Source organism: Botryllus schlosseri, chromosome 8 (genome assembly GCF_051294905.1).
Source record: "Botryllus schlosseri isolate E-star chromosome 8, Bs_hap1, whole genome shotgun sequence".
NCBI classification, from domain to species: Eukaryota; Metazoa; Chordata; class Ascidiacea; order Stolidobranchia; family Styelidae; genus Botryllus; species Botryllus schlosseri.
The window spans coordinates 19,229,691-19,249,237 of record NC_137243.1 but is presented as its reverse complement, the minus strand read 5'-3'; the positions used below and the strand labels follow the sequence as shown (position 1 = coordinate 19,249,237).

At 40.5% G+C, this 19,547-nt stretch overlaps 1 protein-coding gene across 1 annotated transcript; it reads right to left on the bottom strand.

Annotated features, from left to right (window-relative positions):
* Positions 1-2,600: 2,600 nt before the first annotated feature.
* LOC145444450 (uncharacterized) lies at positions 2,601-9,186 on the bottom strand. The gene is made up of 4 exons (XM_080322436.1): positions 8,801-9,186; positions 6,230-6,387; positions 4,980-5,141; positions 2,601-3,043 (listed from the first exon to the last, which is right to left on the bottom strand). Exons 1-4 carry the CDS (start codon positions 8,859-8,861, stop codon positions 2,996-2,998), a joined length of 429 nt encoding a protein of 142 aa, XP_080178562.1. The 5' UTR covers positions 8,862-9,186; the 3' UTR covers positions 2,601-2,995.
* Positions 9,187-19,547: the final 10,361 nt, after the last annotated feature.

The following is a 19,547-nucleotide window of genomic DNA, read 5'->3' as shown; positions in this document are numbered from 1 at the left end:
CTCAAAGTGAGGAAAATTAGTATATCATAAATCAAAATCATTAAATATCACCAAACAGTGTAGACTTGAGTGTGACTTGGACTCGTACTCGAGTCATAATACCATGACTCGGACTCGACCGTCTGCTCGGTGACTTGGACTTACCTCAATGGTTAATTGAAAATGACTCGACTTGACTCGAGTCAAAACTATGAAAGTGGGATTGACTTGTGACTCGGAGCCTCTTGACTAGGCTACAGCCCTGATGTATAACATACACGTGATCAGATTCCCGGCTGGAGCTCATTGAAATTTAGGACACCCCTTATACGTTTCGGCAACATTGCACTAAGTTTGCCATGTCTTTTTTCGATCGGGTAGCTGTTCACTAAAAATAAAGCAAGGCTAGCGATCTCTCTGACTTGAATCGATGACGTTGGAATATTTAGTCACAGTCTGAAAATGTTGACTTGAAAATATAAGATAAATACTTTCACTAGAGTCCTTGTTGTGATAGATTCGGCACGCGTAGGATATATTTGATTGAGAGGCCATCGCTGGCCTACAAATTGTCTTGCGAACTGCAGCACATCTGAACTAATTGAAAAAGGGGTGGGGGGATTTGTATGTGAAAAAGAAATTTCAAATAGCATTTGAACATACTGTCAGCAAACAGAAAACAGCCATAAGGAGTATACGATCGGATACAACTGGTTGACTAAATGACTGTTCGAATATGAACAATTAGGGAAATCCGATACAATTCTAAAGTCGAATTCCCCCCTAAAAATTGCAAAATTCCCCCCAAGGGGGGAATTCCTCCGTGGTTGGGAACCACTGTAGTAGATCTAGTTATTCACTTCGTGCACAAAGCTTCAAAACAAATTTTATGTACACGAGGCTCTCACTCTCAAAAGTGATATACAGTGCCTCCTTCTTTGATCTTCACACGCTGTGCGCCGCGGGATATAATACCTAATTCGAAAAATTTTGTGGAAAATAACCGTAGCAACCGTGATGGCAGTGTTTTAACGAGAAATTAGCGATTTAAAAGTACGCCCAATTCGTTTTACATTAATTATAATAACCCACTACATTTCAGTGTTGGGATGACTCGAGTCATGACTTGACTCGAGTCAGACTCGAGTCAACTTTTTCGAATGACTTGACTTGACTCGAGTCACTTTGCTAAAATGACTTGACTTGACTTGACTCGGAGCATCAAAAATGTGCATTGACTCGTGACTCGGAGCAAAATTCACGAGTCAATTTCAAGTCATCAAGTAATCGATGTCGATAAAAATCATTGTATCTTACATATGGTCGGATTGCTCGCGAAACGCTGGTGTAACCCGTGAGACCTACTAATCATTCAAATGATCGTGCGTTTTACTGAGCCTCCATTGTTCCCTCACAAATATATTGACCGCAAACGAAGTGATCGAAGCTTATAGATTAAGATGTCGTAAGTAGCAAAATGTATATTTCTGTTCTCTGTTCTTACCTTAACCAAACCTCTTGTTTTATTGAAATTGAATTCGAATATAGTTTATAGTCATCAGCCATCGAATTGTATCATGTCAATTTGTAAGTGGGTAATGTATTGCATCTTATCAATTCCTTTCTTTATTTTCGCCGGTAACTAAATAATGAGGCTGTACAATTACTTACGTAGTTTAGCAGTTCTACGTATAGCCTATGTGAGCGATACGGCGCCTTATTGCGTGTATATTTAACTCTATATTCGTTCATTGGTTCAGAATCAATGATCACTCAATCTGTATTTCAGACAGCCAGCAAAATGCAATGACGTAATCATGCCTCATACTTCGAAAAGGCAACTTGACTTGAATTGTGACTTGACTCGTGACTTGACTTGACTCGACTCGACTTGACTAGAGTCACCTCCAAAAATCAAGTGACTTGACTTGACTCGAGTCAAAATGTGCAATGACTCGAAATGACTCGTGACTCGAAGGTAGTGACTTGATCCCAACACTGCTACATTTATGAAAACATACGTAGCAAACATCGTCGCGTAGCGCGACCAAAAAGTTTGGGATTTGACACGTTTTGCGGAATGGTAATTTGCCCTGAATACTCATTAAGGATATGTCCTACTGCTACATTATCTGATGCGAAGCCATTTTTCTTCAGCGCCCCCCATATCGCCCCCTGATATTTTCCGCCCCCTGGAGGCAAGGTTAAGAACCAGTGATATAGGGTTAACATATTTTGAAAATCAGAAAAAAGGACACTTTTTCAAAATTTTTAGATTTGCAATACCTAAGGATAATCCTGAAAAAATATTAAATTTTTTGCACTTCGTGGTCGGTTGATTGAAAAAAGGTCTCCCAGTTGAATTTTGCCCTATATTTAACCGAAATTATAGAAAGAAATGGCAAATCTCCAAAAATAGGACATTTGGGCGTCCCCCGAGGACACTTTTAAAAAATTCAAAAAAGAGGACGTATGGTAACCCTAGTATAATCATACTGAGAATGAATCAAAACCAAAATATTTCCGAGCTGATCGACGCGAGTCAAGGACAGTCGTCAGCTATTGGTAAATTTTATTAACTTAAATGAAATAACAATGCATGCGGACAGTATGTCGCCATTGACAAGAAAATGGCACGTGTTATTGGTTATGGCTGATGTCGTCACTAGAGATGCAGGGAAACTCACAGCGCACATAGTGACCCAGACTTGTGGTCGAATTTTTTATGCTGGCAAAACTGGTCCTTCCAACATTTTACGTAATACTCAAACCCTCTCAAATCAAATAAACTGAATCTCGATCTGTTGAAATAACTCCTTGAGGATTTGCATTCGTTTATGCGGCTGCGTCATACCAGTTCAATATATCGTAGCCTATTACTTGAATTCAAGTTTGCTGAGGTTACACAAATATGGACTATTTTCGTTTTATAGATGCATCCGTATTGCTGCCTCCGCCTCCCTCCGTTCGCGTGTCGCAGTATTAAACGCACCACACAGTAATAAAAGTGGCACCATCATCTTATTATACAGCGAATGCTGCTGTTTTTGCAGTAGATGCAGATCTGAAAGAAACCGTAATGATTATACTTCTATCCAATGAAGCTAAACCTCACTTTCTACCACGTCAATTACAAAAACGAGGTTCACTTCACACATTATATTTCGACACTCTTTAGTCTGAAGGCAGGGGTCGGTAACCTTTTTAAACAAGTTTATCTATCCTTAATATTCCATTGTAATTCGAAAATAGCCATACATCGACGCCAACTGTTACGTAACAATCTAAAATACGTGACGTCACTGAGACACGAAATCAAAGTTAACTACGTGGGATTCGTCGAATGCGCCATGTATTCAGCGTAAAACTGATGTGATGTTATAACGCCCGCATTAATCCACCCGGTCGCGTTACATTTGAGGATCCTAAAAGATGAAAAACGACAGTTGACCATGTGACACTCTACCCCGATACAGGGTTAGGGCGGGTAACGCGGGTCATGACTCGAGTCATGATTCTTTGGTGACTCGACTCGAGTCAATTTTTCAAATGAGTTAAAGACTCGACTCGAGTCAATTTTCGTATTGACTCGACTTGCACTCGAGTCATTTTACGTTACTCGAACAAGTCATGCGACTCGAGACTATGGGACGGCCAAGACAGATTTCATTGAAACTTGTAATTTAAGTCACCACATTATTGGTATATCGTCTATCATTCCTGATACCTCGAAAATAGAGCAAGAAACTTTTAAGACTGAGAAAAATTACGAAATTATGAGCGCGAGCCATTCTAGATCAATTGAACAGAATTGAAAAAGTGGGTTGAATCGAATGGAACTCAAAACTGACTTGGACTCGGACTAGAGTCAAAACACTATGACTCGGGCTTGATCTACTCACTGACTTTGACTCGGACTTGACTTGGTCGTGAATTGAAAATGACTCGACTTGACTCGAGTCAAAATTATAAAAGTGAGATTGGCTTGAAACTCGGAACCTTGTGACTTGGTTAAAACCCTGGGTTCGGGAACTTTTTGTTAGCGACATATTTTTAATTTTCTTTTCGTTAGAGTCATGTGATATTTTTTCGAACTTGAGATGTGCAGTTTGAAACAAAAACGACAACCATAGATAAAGAATGCAAATTAACTGCGCACTGAAATAGCTAGAAGGTGGCGAAAGGGACCATACCCCTCCTTTTTCGGAATTTTTAGAAATACAGATATGTTTTAGCCAACACTAAGTGCGATTCAAGAAAGATCGCTGGCGTTAAATTCTTGGCCGAAAATCGCGCGGAATGACCCTGTCTGAGTCTCGCGGTAACAATGCGCCAAGTAGAGGCAATAAATATTGCGCCCAGTGAATAAATGCAAATTGGGAATTGCGCGAATCCCACCAAATACCAAATTTCGCTTTTAATTAGTTGTGGTACGTGCGAGCGACCTTTTGAGTGGTGACAACTTTTTTTGGAGGTCACGAAAAAACAGCATGCTTCAACCAAGTAAGTTATTACAAGTGCCGCGCCCGACGTTCACCCTCCGGAAACGCACGAATTCATAGTAACGGTACTATTAGGCTTACCATATTTTGGAAATCTAAAAGGGGGACACTTTTTCAGAAATCCTAGGCTTGCAAAACCGGAGAAGAATTCTCAAAAACCGGTGAATTTATCCCACTTTCTGATCGATTGACTAAAAATAAGGTCTTTTTTCCGCTCCGAGCTCAAAATACCGTTTTTTTCTCCGCATTGCTAGATGGTTGACTAAAAAAAAGGTCATCTTTCCGCTCAGAGCTCAAAATCACCGTTTTTTACTCCGGAATACCCGCCGGCCTTAAAAAGCGGGACGTTTGACTGACTGGTCGGGACGCCGGGACAAGACGTTAAAAAGCGGGACTGTCCCGCCTAAAACGGGACGTATGGTAAGCCTAGGTACTATATAGTGTGAAATCATGAGCACTTCACCAGACTAATACAAATATAACGAAAACCTAAAGTACCTTGTAGAATTTACATAGGGCTGGATAAAGTGCACATTCTGGTGTCCTTGACAAGCTGTTTAACATCTTCGTATAATACTGCGATTCTCCTCTCCCCAATATTCCCAAGATCCTTTCATTGGTATGGAAGAAATCCTCGTACTCTTTTGGGTACATAGAAAGCTGTAATAAAATAGGAACCTGGTTGATTATTTGAAATAATATATTCATGTCTACCGGACAATTGAATATAAATTATAACTGGTTTTCGCGTGTTTATCAAATGACCTCAAGCTGCAGGTAGGCCATTCGGTATTTATTTAAAAACAGCCATCACATACCATATTTGAAATTCCTGAAATATGAACCAACAAATCTACCAGCAACGTCCGGTGTTGAGATCAGGTCACCTTCAAGTCACAAGTCATCTCGAGTCAATGCACACCTTGACTCGAGTCAAGTCATGTCACTCAATTTTGGGTGGTTACTCGAGTAACCAACTCGAGTCAAGTCAAGTCAAGTCAAGTCAAGTCAAGTCAAGTCAAGTCAAGTCAAGTCACTAGTCACGTCAAGATGAGTTTTCAACGTACGAGGCATAATTAAAATTCGTTGCATACACAATGAGTCCCCATTTATTGATAATCGAGGAACGAATATAGAATTGAATACACACGCAAAAGGCGCTGTATCGCTCACGCATTCTTAGAACTGCTAAACTACGCAAGGAACGGTATAGGCCCAGTCTGCAATGACCAGCCAAAATACAGGATGGAATTCGAAACCTCAGGAAGTTGAAAAAATGATATGGTAATATAAAACACTACCCACCTACACATCCATGATATATAATTTTAGCATGCTCCAATTGTAGATTGAGCGATAAACGATGTTGGTTCGATTTAAATCATACAGAAGGTTTGGTTATATAAGTACAGCGCGTTTGCGGTCAATTTATTCGTGATCTATCAATGGAGGCTCGAGTGATTAATGGCGATCACAGGTCATGGCAGCGTATCGTTGACAATCCGTACAAGGTACACCGATCTTGTCGACACCGATCACGTGATGACTTGAAATTGACTCATAAATTTTTCTTCGAGTCACGAGTCAATCCCCATTGCTAAAGCGTCGAGTCAAGTCAAGTCAAGTCAAGCCATTTTTGCAAACCGACTCGAGTCAAGCCAAATCATACGAAAACTTTGACGCGAGTCATCCCAACACTGGTAACGTCCGACGTTCAGGTAAAAATATTTTGATTAATACATACTCACACATCGATTTCCGCAGTGGTGAATTCCCTTCGTTCTAAAAATTTGTTTTAAGCTTTTTGGAATGCTTAGAGTTATTTTCAGTCCGAAAATCCGTTTTAATTCATCATCATCCGTGTCGGGCTCGATGTCGCTGTGTGAACGATACTTGCTGTGGCATCCTACATGTGTAAAAACGTCACATCTCGATGTATATGTTAGCCTATGACTTCCCTAGGAAACCATGAAAAAATTTGATTAAATTTATAAACTTCATGTTGACTCCACTATGATAGAAGAAATGAAATAAAATTGTAACCATTGATAAGGGCGCATCGTATGATACGGAATGTCTCCGTGACCGATTTCTCCATTTTGACGCGCCGTAGACGTCGGGAACTACGTTTTTAGAAAAGCTGAGATCTTTCCAAATCCTTTGATACCTTACTCAAAAATTTTGGTTCGCAAAAACAAATACAGGAACCTAAAACATGGTTATCACCTAAAATTTCCAGATATTTTCGGAGTTGAAAATATTGTCAGTGATTCTACCAGAACATCAGAAGAGGACTGTACGGTATTATGTATTAGGGTATTACTTATAATTTTTTACCGTTTCGAATATCAAACAGTCTTCTGGGGAGTTTTCCGTGGGGTTAGTACAGTGGTTCCCAACCTTTTTCGTCTCGTTCCCCCCTTGGCCGATATTTGAGCTAAAATTCCCCCCTATGAAAAAGTTGTCTGTGACTAAAAAAAATGTGCTTTTTAACACGCAAACATTTGTTGACTGAGCAATTAATGGCCAAACATATTCAGATATGTTCGAACTATGGCGTATGCGGACCGCACTAAACTTTGGTAAAGTACAGTCAAATTTGACCTGTTTTTGACCGGTCGGGTAGCCGCTGACGAAAAATAAATCACCAAGTCCGCTTGCTATGGACTTGAGTTGAATCTATGAATTTGGTACGGTATGTTTTTCACATTAGCTCGTATGTTGGCTTAAAAAGTTAAACAATTTACTAGCGGCCTTGTGCTGAATTCGGCTTGACGTTTTCCTGCTTATAGTAGCAATTTGGTCGAGAGGCTGTCGCGGACCTAACGAAATCGTCTCGTGAGCCCCACTTTATCAGGGGGCGTAATATCTACGGAAGACATTTAAGCATTCACCTAGCTTGAAATCCGCCAAAGAAACATACAATTGCAAAGAACTAATTTCTACTTAACAGTTCTATACCATAAAAATCTAAAAACCTTGTGAACCCAGTGTATTTTCCGATACAATGCTAAAGCCAGATTTCCCCTAAAAAAAATTAAGCCAGATTTCCCCCTAAAAATTTCAAAATTCCCCCCAAGGGGGGAATCCCCCCCCGGTTGGGAACCACTGGGTTAGTACATTGCGGTCACGCTTCAGTGATTTTCAAGTTCCAGGTCACGTTCAAGTCGGTGCTCGTGACGGCATATGATGCATATACTGGTTTACTTTATCCGCTAAAGGTGGGATATGAAAAGAGAAGGCATGCTGCGTTGTTTCCTGCCATAAACCGGACGGTCCGGGTCCGATTGGGTCTTGATCTTGGACTTGACAACAATTGTACGCAACATATAGCTCAACGAAACATGTTTGACGCACGTGAATTCAAATTGGGAGAATCATCTTCCTCTGAGCGTCGCATTTGTACTACTACTACTACTACTACTACTACTACTACTACTACTACTACTACTACTACTACTACTACTACTACTAATACTACTACTACTACTACTACTACCACCACTACCACTACCACCACCACCTTTTCGACCGAAGAGCCACGTGAGATTTACGAACAATTGCGCGGGCCACTAGTCGTTCGATAGGAACGAGCGGAATCAGATACCGTTAAAAACAATACTTATATTGCTACGCTTCAAAATTGATAACAATTACGTCATCAATAAGATACAACGGACAAGACGTATGCCGCTAATTATACATGCCGAGATCATACATGTTTGTGTTTACCCAGATCATTGTCGAATATTGATATAACCCTTCGCGAAAGAATATGCGATCAGTCGGATTTCGATGCCGAATTATTTTGGCCACCAGGCCAAATATTCATCGGCCGTTCTTTTAAACATGGTAGACCGGGAGTCCTGAGACTACATTTGTAACATTCATTGGCTATTCGCCACACATACTCTTGGACACGAATAACAGTACTTTGTCATTCGTGCTGCAAAAGCAATAATCCGTTCTTCCAGTCCTCTAGCTATTCAAGGACTATTGCAACTAGGCTACAAAAGGATGCCATGGAACCTATAAACCGCCAGTCAGATGATATTTGTCATTGGAATCAAGCTCCCCTGTCTCACATATCAGCGACTGCTCACAACGCAATTGCGGTAAAGTAATCTCACACTAAGTAACTGATATGTTTATAACTTCAAACAGTCGCTGTCGGAAAAATGTGAAACTTGTGAGTAACATAACAATAAGTGGAAAAGACAAATATTTTGTTACTAACCAGCAACAACAACAACAACAAGAGCAACAACAACCACGAAACTGACGAAACTAGGAACAGCTTCAAGAAAGCACCAACTTACCACAAACACCGATAGCTGTATTTAGGACAATCAAGCCGGCCATAACAAGAGTTATCCTCATAGCAGCAGGTTGGCTTCGTTGTATCACAAGGTTCAACTCCTGTCACAATGTCATCGTGTGGTGTTTTATCCTAGGTGCCATCAATTCGAGAGTGACGTGAACGAGATACATCCGAATCTCTTAATATTCATCCAATATGGCGGTAATTATCGGTAATACTGTCAAATTCAATTTGTATTATATTGGCGTATCTACCCACGAACGGTCGTAAGTGATGGTGAAATTTTCAGCGAAATGTGACGCTAATAAATGTCGTCGATGATTAATACAAATTGCGAACCGATGAAAGGTAATTTGATTTCAGTACTTATCCTAAATAAATGCGTTGTCTGTCGCGTCATGGGAGATAATATGATATATTTCAAAGATAAAATTGGACAGCCTCAGATGAACGAGACTTGCAATTCAGAAGCATAGCTGATGTTGAATTTATGACAATCAAAACGACTAAAATAAAGGAAATATAAGGGAAGAATACATGCAACTTTTGTATACATTTATATGAATTTCCTTCTGAAGTGTATTTTCTGATAAGGAATTGATTAGCGTTTCAGAACACAAAGAGATGTTCCGCAACAACATAAGCATTAGGGATGGTGTGAACGTGAGGTTCGCGTTCGCGTTCTGTGTGTGAACCTCGAAAATTTGGAGGTACACGTTCACAAACGAACTTTGGTAGGTCCTGCACTGTGAACCTTTTTCATATATTACAATTTCGGCTTCATTAAAACATTTTTGGTTGACATTTATTGCATTTCTGCTGCGGGTCCCTCTATGTATGGCGCTGGCAGCATAAAAAAATCAACATTAAACGAGCATGCTCCTTGACAATCTCAAAAATTTTACTTGCTTTGTTGGAAAAGTTTGCTCCAAATATCCAGTTTTCTGTTAGTGAATATTTAGTGACTCTCAGCTGTGAGTTTGGCCCGCAATCACACAACATCAAGAGCGAAATACACTACGTGTAGGTATAGTCAGCGAATGATGCTTATTCAACCAATCAATGAAATTGATATCGTTTGTCTGATGTAAAAAAATCTGGCATGAGTGCGGGGTTAATCTTGATTTCATATATTTATTGTATCATAAAAACCAAATCCGTGCGATTGGGGTGTTGGCTACGGCCGTGTAACTCGTTAAATGGGTAGTATCGATAGCAAGTATACATAAACCCGTTTTACACTCTGCTCAATATCAGCGTCGCAATAATACTCATACGCCGAATCCATTTTCCAGTTTGACCTAGACCGTCGCAGCATAAACTTAAATTCCCTAGCAAGTCCTCGTCGAAATTGTTGGCAAAGCCACGAAAGATATTGATTTTATGAGATTATTATATCATTTGATTGCCTCAGTTGATACATTTGGCGAAAAGTAAAACGTCTATATGTACTTCAGCATTGTGGAATTATGTGACCCAAGTCGTCGCTAAATATCTTGTACTGTACATTAATATAGATAGGCTATCACTTCACTGAAATGTAGGGTTGAAATTGGCAATATGATGTCACGCGGCGTCATGAGGTCCACGTTCGCGTTCACACGAATCTGAACCTTTCAGAGGCTCACACCGTCGCTAAAAGCATACTCGATACATATATTGAGTGCATACGGAAATAGTTTTCTTACACACCAGTCCTGCTCACTGAGGTGTTATTTCCTATGAATTCTGAGCATAGGCTATATCAACGTTAGTTTTATATAGGGCCTACAGAGCAACACTTCCCTGATCTGGTTGAGTAACAGAAGGTATTGAATACATTTTGACCGGAAATGGTGGTTTAATCTAGTTTGAGGGTCACTGTTCAATAGCGCTCGCGCAATAGGAGTTTTTTTTTAAATTGTCGCTAAAATTGTTGGTTGGTGTATGTAATTAACCAGTAATTGGCATCGCTAAATCTGGGTTTCGCCTTTCCAAACTACAGCTTACATTGTGAAGTTTTCATGTCATCATCATAATAATAAGCGGTTCTATGAATTATTTTCATCCGCTCAAGACTCACAATGCGTGAGACACAAGACTTAACGCGAATTAATGAAGAGGTATAGGATGATGTCGAGCCGACCAAGTACATTATATCGATCTAAAACCCTCTTGGATTATTGCTTGTGTAGGTCTACTTCCCATAAGAATCATTTAGTACTTCCCAGCGATGTAGTAGCTCCGCCTCGTAAGGTACTCCAAGCTCAATCTGTAATCTGTACGGTGCACACATAAAAATATTCAACATTGATCGAAACGGAGTATAGCACGAAGAAACTGTATAAATTGCACGGCCTCTGGGCACCGGCTTATTTCTGTGATTTATGCGTCACACACGGTCTGCTTTCACTTCACCACAGTTACAGTATAGAGAACGTCCTCTATAGTTACAGCCAGAACGATAAAGTTTGGAATGAGGAGCCGAATTTTAAAAATAAGAAACATGTTAACACGAATGTGGGACAAAATCAGACAGCCAATGAGAAACCTGGTACAATTTTCATGTGCAATTGTGCATTCACGACTTTTTCATCTCATTGAAGTAATATTAGGGTTACCATACGTCCTTCTTTAGGAGGATTTGTCCTCCATTTTGAGGTTTTTGAAAACGTCCTCCTTTTTGGCAATTCGTCCTCCTTTACTGCTTTGAGAGCCAAGATAGCGGATAGATTCGAGTGAAAATGGGCATCAATGACGCTAGATATGAAGTTCGGGGTTCGAAAGAAAGTGGCGACCTCTTTTGTCAGTCAACCGATCACGAAGTGGGAAAAATTTCCCAATTTTTCAGGATTTTTCTCCGGTATTCTAGGTTTGAAAATTTTGAAATAGAGTCCTCCATTACCGATACCGAAATACGGCAACCCCGAGTAATGTAGAGTTTTGTTTTGGCGCGACTCGCTTTGTGTGAGAATGAGCGATATTCAAAAAATCTTTAAAATCCTGGATCGTTCAAATCCAGTCTTGTCATAAATGTATACGTATGGAACAAAACCGCTTCAGTTAGAGATGTAGCCAGGATGAAAATCTTGGGGTTGGAAAAAAATTCAGCAATGGTGTAATGTAACGGATTAATTATGACGTAGTGAGTACATAACACAATAGGGGGGGGGGTGTCTTTTATGGTTTTCAGACTGTTATTTGACTATTTTGGGTTATTTTGCATATTTTCAACGCTCCGTCCGTAATTCCAAAACGTTAGAGCTACATTCCAAAATTTGTAAAAAGAACGTGGCATCACGGATACACTGCGTCCGATTGAAAACGGACGACATCGCAATTACGATGTTTTGGGGCAAAGACGACTTGCGCTATCCTCACCGCCGCTTCACAAATGTTTCAACAGCGCAAGTATCTCGATTATATACGTCGGTACGAAAAATGCCTGGAACTGTGCGAAATCACAATAGTGCCCTGGTCGGATGTCGTTCGTGCAATCATGCAAACAACTAACAGGTTATGGGAATCGATTGTAATAGGAAGTGCCATAAGTTGCATATGAAAATGTTATCACGATATGTGTAATTTGAAGTTGTCAAGCTGTGGCATAATCTCCTTTTATTCGTCATAATGATACATAGCGTATAATTATTCTACTGACGCGATACAAGAACGTTCCGCTTCAGATTTGAGCTAGATTGGATAAACGATTAGTGTTCAACATTCCAAATAGACATGGGGTGATTACTTCATGAATGTAATCGATTACGATTACGATTACTTCTGAATGACGCGATTACGATTACGATTACAGCAAAATCAGGATGTAGTCGATTACGATTACGATTACATTGGAAAAGTAATCACGATTACTCACGATTACATTTATTTTGCATCTTGGAAGTTATATTGGAAGACAATACATGGATTGCGCTGAAAAGGCCTGATGAGATAACAGACTTTCTAAAAAAGATGCGCCATTTCCTTGTTATGTCATACCAATTGTCCATTTTTATAAAGGACAATTTATCGCACCCAACGATTTACATTCCTACCAGATCCATGACTGCCGCACCCCAAATTACCCAATAGGGTGGGGAACGAGCACGAACGGTACTCAAAAGTATTTCGTAAACCGACATTACTTATAGAGTATTTTCGAGAGATTTAATTCCGTTGGAAATTCTCTCTAGATAGCTTGATTTTGATATGCATACGTCTCCCCGTCAAGAAAGAAAGAAAGCATACATAATTTATAGTGGTAGCATTTAAACAAATAGTTGTTTAAAACACTCTGTTTGAAACATGTTTTAAACAGTGTTTTAAACAAAGGCATTCAAGAAACCTAAATTGTGTTTTTCAAGTTGTAAAATTATGCCATATTCGTGTAAATACTTTTCAAAAAACATTTTGTACGAGCCTACGGACAACTACCACCCGATTTAGCCGACGTACATCGATATGGGATGGTTGGAACCCTCAAAATAGTCTTTTCAACAGTTATACTACAGATATTTCGTCAAAGGAACTATATTTACCCTATATATTTTCAATTGTCAATGTCAATCCTCTGTAACGCCCCAAATGAACATTCGTGACGTCATTGCTTAAAAAACATATGTTTTAAACAAGGGCCTTGTTTCATACATGTTCGCTTTAAGTTGCTTTTTGTTTTAAATGCAACCCTAATTTATAGTAATTTTAGGCATTTAGGTTCCAGTCAATATCGTGCCACGACACACCAAAAAACATGCAGTTTCGACCAACACGTAATTAACGAAGTGTGCTACTAAAGAAAGAGCTAGGCCGAAACTTAGGGTATGTGTCCATTGTCAATAGCCGCGCTGGGTGGGCGTGACGAATAGTCCGATCCTTCCAATCTGAGCCCTCTATGCAGATGCCACCCGCGCACGCACAGAGCATTTAAGACATGACAATTTGAGTGTGCGTCTCGCAAAAGTTTTTCTTACAGTCTGCTACGTTCGGTATACTACAATATCTTTTGATTATGTAACAGACCGGAGCTAGGTCACGAATTAACAACATACATTAAAGTAATTATAACAAGATAACAGACATTGTAATTATGAATTAAGTGCCCCCAGCTGTATGGGTAAATCTCACAATATAGGGTACTGAGAGGTGAGAGATGATTAAAATTTAATAGTATAATAATGCATTTACCAATATTATTGACGAAATTCAGTCTTTAACTTTAAAATACCACCCTATGGGGACCAAAGACCAACATTTGGACTGGGGGACTAATTGCTGTTTTGGTACTGATTCTAGCTACAACCCACGCTAACATGGTATATAATCCCATGGCTATGGGGCGGGGCCCAATGTTGAGTAAGAATTGTGTCTTCATCTCAATGTTGAGTAGAATTCTGTCTTCACAACTTGTTGTAGATCATGTACTGCAAGCTGCCGTTACGAGAAACGAGAAAAAAAGAGCTCGTTTATGAGATATATCAGCAGCTGTTGATTTTTAATGCTTCGTTGTAGAAACCGTTATGTTTTATTTGACGAGTACAGAATTTCAAATCGTTGTCCGGTGTACGTACATACTGCATAGGCCTACTGCTCGCCAAGCAGCAACGGTCAAACTGCGTTTAACTATGCATAACCAGAAATCGATACGCAAGTTACTATTTTAAACTAGGCAGAGTGGTTATTAATTATCCTGCAGCGAGGTGGTGGTATGTGGAACCATGGCAATGGTGGAAAGTGTTGATAACCTTATAAACATCACGGTGGGTGTTCTCCATCGAATATCTTTTTACTGTGGATACTTCCTACGCAATGACGAGCAAAGCTAATAGGCTACTTCTGACGTAATTATGAGCAGTGGCGTTTGCAAATCAGACGTTTGTGCTATCACGAAACTGGTAGCCTTATTCAGGAATGTTCATTGTTCAGTTTATGTCATAGTCCTGGTACAAATAAAAAGTAATCGTTCTTTCACAAAGAAATCGATTAGATATGGGAAGTAGTCGATTACGATTACGATTACTTCGGAATCTTTTCGAATGTAATCGATTGCGATTACGATTACTTGAAAATGCTGTAATCGTCGCAATCGATTACGAGTACTAATCGCGATTACCCCATGTCTGATTCCAAATGTGGCGAAATACCATTTCATTAATTGCTTCGTCTTTATCTGACCTGTATAGAGTACCCACAGCATTCACAGGCTGGGATACAATCCCTAACTGAGGGTATAGCATTTTTTCGTCATCGCGTTGTCCCTCAAGTATGGGATATTATTATTGGGTTTCTATTAATTCGCGGAATAGCGATGTAATAGGACTGATAGTGTAATGGTTATGCGTCCGGCTTCTCGAGCGGTAGGTCGTGGGTTCGATCCCCGGCCGGCTCATACCAAAGACTCGAAAAATGGTATCCGCAGCTGTCCTGCTAGGCGCTCAGCAATCACGGATAGCATGGAGGAGAAAAAAAAACGGGGGCGCAGACTAGATGACCTCATGGGGCCGTATCGCAACTCCGTCGCCAAACCATCTCGATGGTGCAGGCGAGAAAGAATATCATATCTCTCTCTCTCTCTCTTTTGAAATCTCCGTTTTCGGTAAAAACACTTGGAAACGCCTTCATTTATGAGGAACGAACACCCAACACGAGATTAGTATACGGAGCAGGCTACGTATATGGCAGTGGTATGTTCAACAGCAATGGGCTGCATGTTCAAACTCGACTGAGGACGAGTGACTGAGCGACTGAGGCCCCTCTATATGTTGGTTTGTGGTATTCATGGTGTTTTTTCGACTACAATTTACACCAGGCCGATTTCCTTATTTTGATTCCGTAGTTGTCAACTTGTAGCACGGCCCCTTTCTAGGCTCTTCAAGACACCGCGTATGTGGCGAGGAGGAGGCTAGATGAGATTTCAACACTTGCGTAGGAATTCTGGAGTCATCATCGGTCCGGCTCGAACAAGCAACCCATTGGCGTCGAAGCTATGGATTATACCATTGCGCCATCTCGTCACTCGATCCCTTCATTAGTCTAGTTCAGTAGTTCTCAACCGGTGGGGAATTCGATGGTTTCTGACAAGGCTTTGGAGCAGCCGTAAATTTGTGTTGCTCCGGCTCCGGAGCTTTCTTTTATCATAAATTAGCTCCGGCTCCAGTTCCGGAGCCGCATTATTGCCACTGCTCCGGCTCCAGCTCCGACTCCGGCTCTGAAAACCATCGAAGATGTCTGTCTATATCAGGGGTGGGCAACCCGCGGCCTGCGGGCCATATGTGGCCCGCAAGGAGGTTTTGAGTAGCCCGCGAGCTAATTTCCCATTATATTATCGAAATTTTGTTGCATTATCGAAATTGAATTGCTCAAATTGTGAACTTGCAAGGCCAACCAAAATATGATTAAGCTGTCAGCGACACTTGGAATGTCGATGACTAAAATATTATTTTCGACGCATTGGCAGATCCAGGGTCCAGTCACATTTTAGTAGGCTTACTACATCGTCGTACATTACAATAAACTAAAATAGTAGTAAAATTTCTCTTCCCGCTTCGCGTGTTTATTTGTCACACGATATCTTTCTTTGTAGCCTCCCCTCCCCTCCCTGAAAATGAAAAAAAACTGATCTTGTCGATTGGGTTTACCTATATTCGTAATTACGAGAGAAAGTATTTTCGCGTTTGCGCTCGCAGAAAGATCGTCGGAGATGAAATGTAGGCACAAAATGAGCGTCGTGTGTTAACGGAAATCTTCGATATCGATAAGTGCAGACGTGGAATACTCCTGTCCTTGCAAACTGTATCCAGGGGGCGGTATACAGTCGACCAGCAATATACCCTAGTAATATTAATATCAACTTTGAAAATTTTACGTGCCTGGGACGGCTAGTGGGCAGCGCACTCGTTCGTCAATGGCATGTGGCCCTTTAGCCGAAAAGGTGGGTCACCCCTGGCCTATATAGACTACTAATTTACCCCTAGGTTAGTTATCTATAGTAATCTAGAGCAGTGGTCGGGAGCCTATGGCTCGCGAGCCATATATGGCTCTTTTGGGCATAAGATGTGGCTCTTTTCGAAACTTTTGTTTCTGTGTTTAATTTATCAAAACTGCAGCAAATTGTTATTAAATCTTCACACCAACAGTAAAATTGTTCTTGTGGTAGTATAAATATGTATTTGAGAGGTTTATACAGTTGCGTGTTAAGGGTTTGCTGCTCGGACCCCTTTTTCAAAATTCTCAAATTTAAGCTACTGTATCACCATCGACCAATATAACACCGGATTTCGATAAACCCGCCACGAAATCTTGGATTGCGCAATACGTTGATTGATCAAAGAGACTATAGTAGACATGGCGGCGCCCGTATCACAACATTTTCTTCCTGATCTACGGGGAGAAATGAACTGTCGTGGGTGGAAGAGACATTCACTATTACAAATTCAAATTACGAACAACATCATAGCCATCCACGTTATTGATTGAGAACGTAGCTTTGTAATCGCTGTTAAAATATGGGCGTGTGGCGCAACGTTATGATACCGCCGAATTGAGAAATCGAATCAGAATTAGTGCGAAAATTTCATTCGATTAATATCAGTTATTATAAGTTCTAAGATATTTACGACGAATTGCGCTATCACAGGCAAGGTAAGGCATGACCTGGTCGTGCCTCATATATGCCTTACCTCTCCTTTCGCGCTTTATTTTCGAACAATTTGGTAGTAAAAATGTTTGAAATCTAGTAGACAGGCGAGGCGCTGCGTCACTTGCCTTCCCTGACCCCACGTCACTGACACAACACACATTACAATGGGTATGTATACTGCTGTATAGTGACCATGTTTGGCTTCACCTACGTATGTCATCATGGGTGCTCGCATTTAATAGAAGCATCAAGACGAACCTACGATCTCGTATAACTGAAGAAAGTCTCAAATTTTGGCTGAACAACAATTATCAACCAGACTACAAAGCCATCAGGAATACCATGCAACACCAAAAGATGCATTAACTGTAAAAAACGTGTAAATAGTATATTCATACTCTTATTGTTGTCTACGTGTGTCGGAATTCTCAATGTTACTTGTCTTGAGCTTCGCAAAATATCACAGGCCACTCATTCAATACATTTAAAAATATATCACTTGCAGAAGATCTATGTAACTCAAGTTTCGCATAATCATTACTCAAATAAGACGATCGGCATGATTAGTACGAGTTTTTACCGAGGAAATAGGTGCAAACGACGAATCCCATGTAGTGATTTGGAATTTGTGCTACCATGACGTCAAGTCATTCTGGCGTAATAGTTGATTGGCATGTATGGCTCTTTGGGAGTTAAAATGGAATATAGAGGGTCAATATGGCTCTTCGGACGAAAAAGTTTCCCGACCACTTAGCTAGAGTCTGTCAGCCGTCAGTAACATCGGATGCAATAACGAACACATATAGGTGCCGCCGTACCGGCTAGTGACGACATAATGAATTCTTGTCAAATGTCGATAGCATCATAGTTGCACTAGAACGCACTTTACTCCGCGCCATTGCTGTGTACAGCATTAAAATTCTGATGCGGCGTTTTAACACTGACACTGTACTCGTTAACATTAAGCTATACAGCGTCATTCAATTTTTAAATGTGCGATTGTTATTCGTCTGTAACTGTAGTAAGAGCAATAGATATTCGATTTGTACCAAATGGCCTATGGTTTGACGTTCGATATTGGTGCACTCGTAACCAGTCCATCCGGTGCCGATCATGTTTATCTGATTATACAATTTTCCGGTTGAAACAAATCGAATAATCGAATTAAACACTGTGCCATGCTACATTGCGCCATGCCCATAACGAATTAAACTATGTAGTATGCACATTGCACATTTACAAGTCAAAGTGCGCAATAATCCAGGAATACTAGAGTATCAAGCAGACAACAAGAATGAATTAACGGAAATCGCATATCAAATCAGTAATTTGTCTCCAACATAAAATACCATGGCGTTTCGGGCTACTCTCCTGCCATCCCCTATTTACGCTCGAAAATCGTTACTGGAGTGAATGACGATGATGCGCAGTGATGAATTCCAATTAGCATGCATAATTGCATACTCAATAACACTGTCCAATTTCGCGGCCCGATTAAAGAACTATCACGAAAGAACGAGTATTTGCTCATCCGATTCATAGCAACGATAAGATAGAATTTATCGACACGTGCAACGGAATCCTATCTCCCATTTTGCGTAATACATAGTGATCATCATTTTCGAACCGTATACAATTGGCCGACAAGGTTGTGCTGATGATGAAATTGCGGGTATGCCGAATACCCACAATATTCACAGGCATATTTCGCATACCGAGGTTCGGCAGTCATTGATGAAAATTGAACATTGAACATATGACTGCTCTACTGTTAAATCCCCAGGAACATGGTTAGTCGGAAAAGGTAGAGGCAAAGAGGAAAAGATTCGTAATTTCGCGAAGGCCTGATATTGAATTATGTGAACTTAGCAGATATGGTTGTTGCATATATAATAGCATCTTATGAAATACGTCGGAGCCGGAGCTACCCCTAACATAACTGGCTCCAGCTCAGGCTCCAGCTCCGGCAAAAATGCACGGCTCCGGCTTCGGGCTCCGGGTCCAAAGCCCTGGTTTCTGGTCGGAAATATAGACGCATTTGTTAAACATTAAATAAAGGATGGTTCACATATGGGGTAATGGCGATTAGTAATCGTAATCGATTACGACGATTACAACATTTTCAAGTAGG

What these genes read in the sequence shown, in the direction of transcription:
- LOC145444450 (XM_080322436.1), bottom strand. Translation starts at nt 8,861, where the DNA reads ATGAGGATAACTCTTGTTATGGCCGGCTTGATTGTCCTAAATACAGCT. An exon ending in ACCACTGCGGAAATCGATGT is followed by an intron (nt 5,142 to 6,229) that starts GTGAGTATGTAT and finishes ATTTTATTACAG; the next exon opens with CTTTCTATGTACCCAAAAGA. An exon ending in CCCTATGTAAATTCTACAAG is followed by an intron (nt 3,044 to 4,979) that starts GTACTTTAGGTT and finishes GGTTTCTTTCAG; the next exon opens with ATCTGCATCTACTGCAAAAA.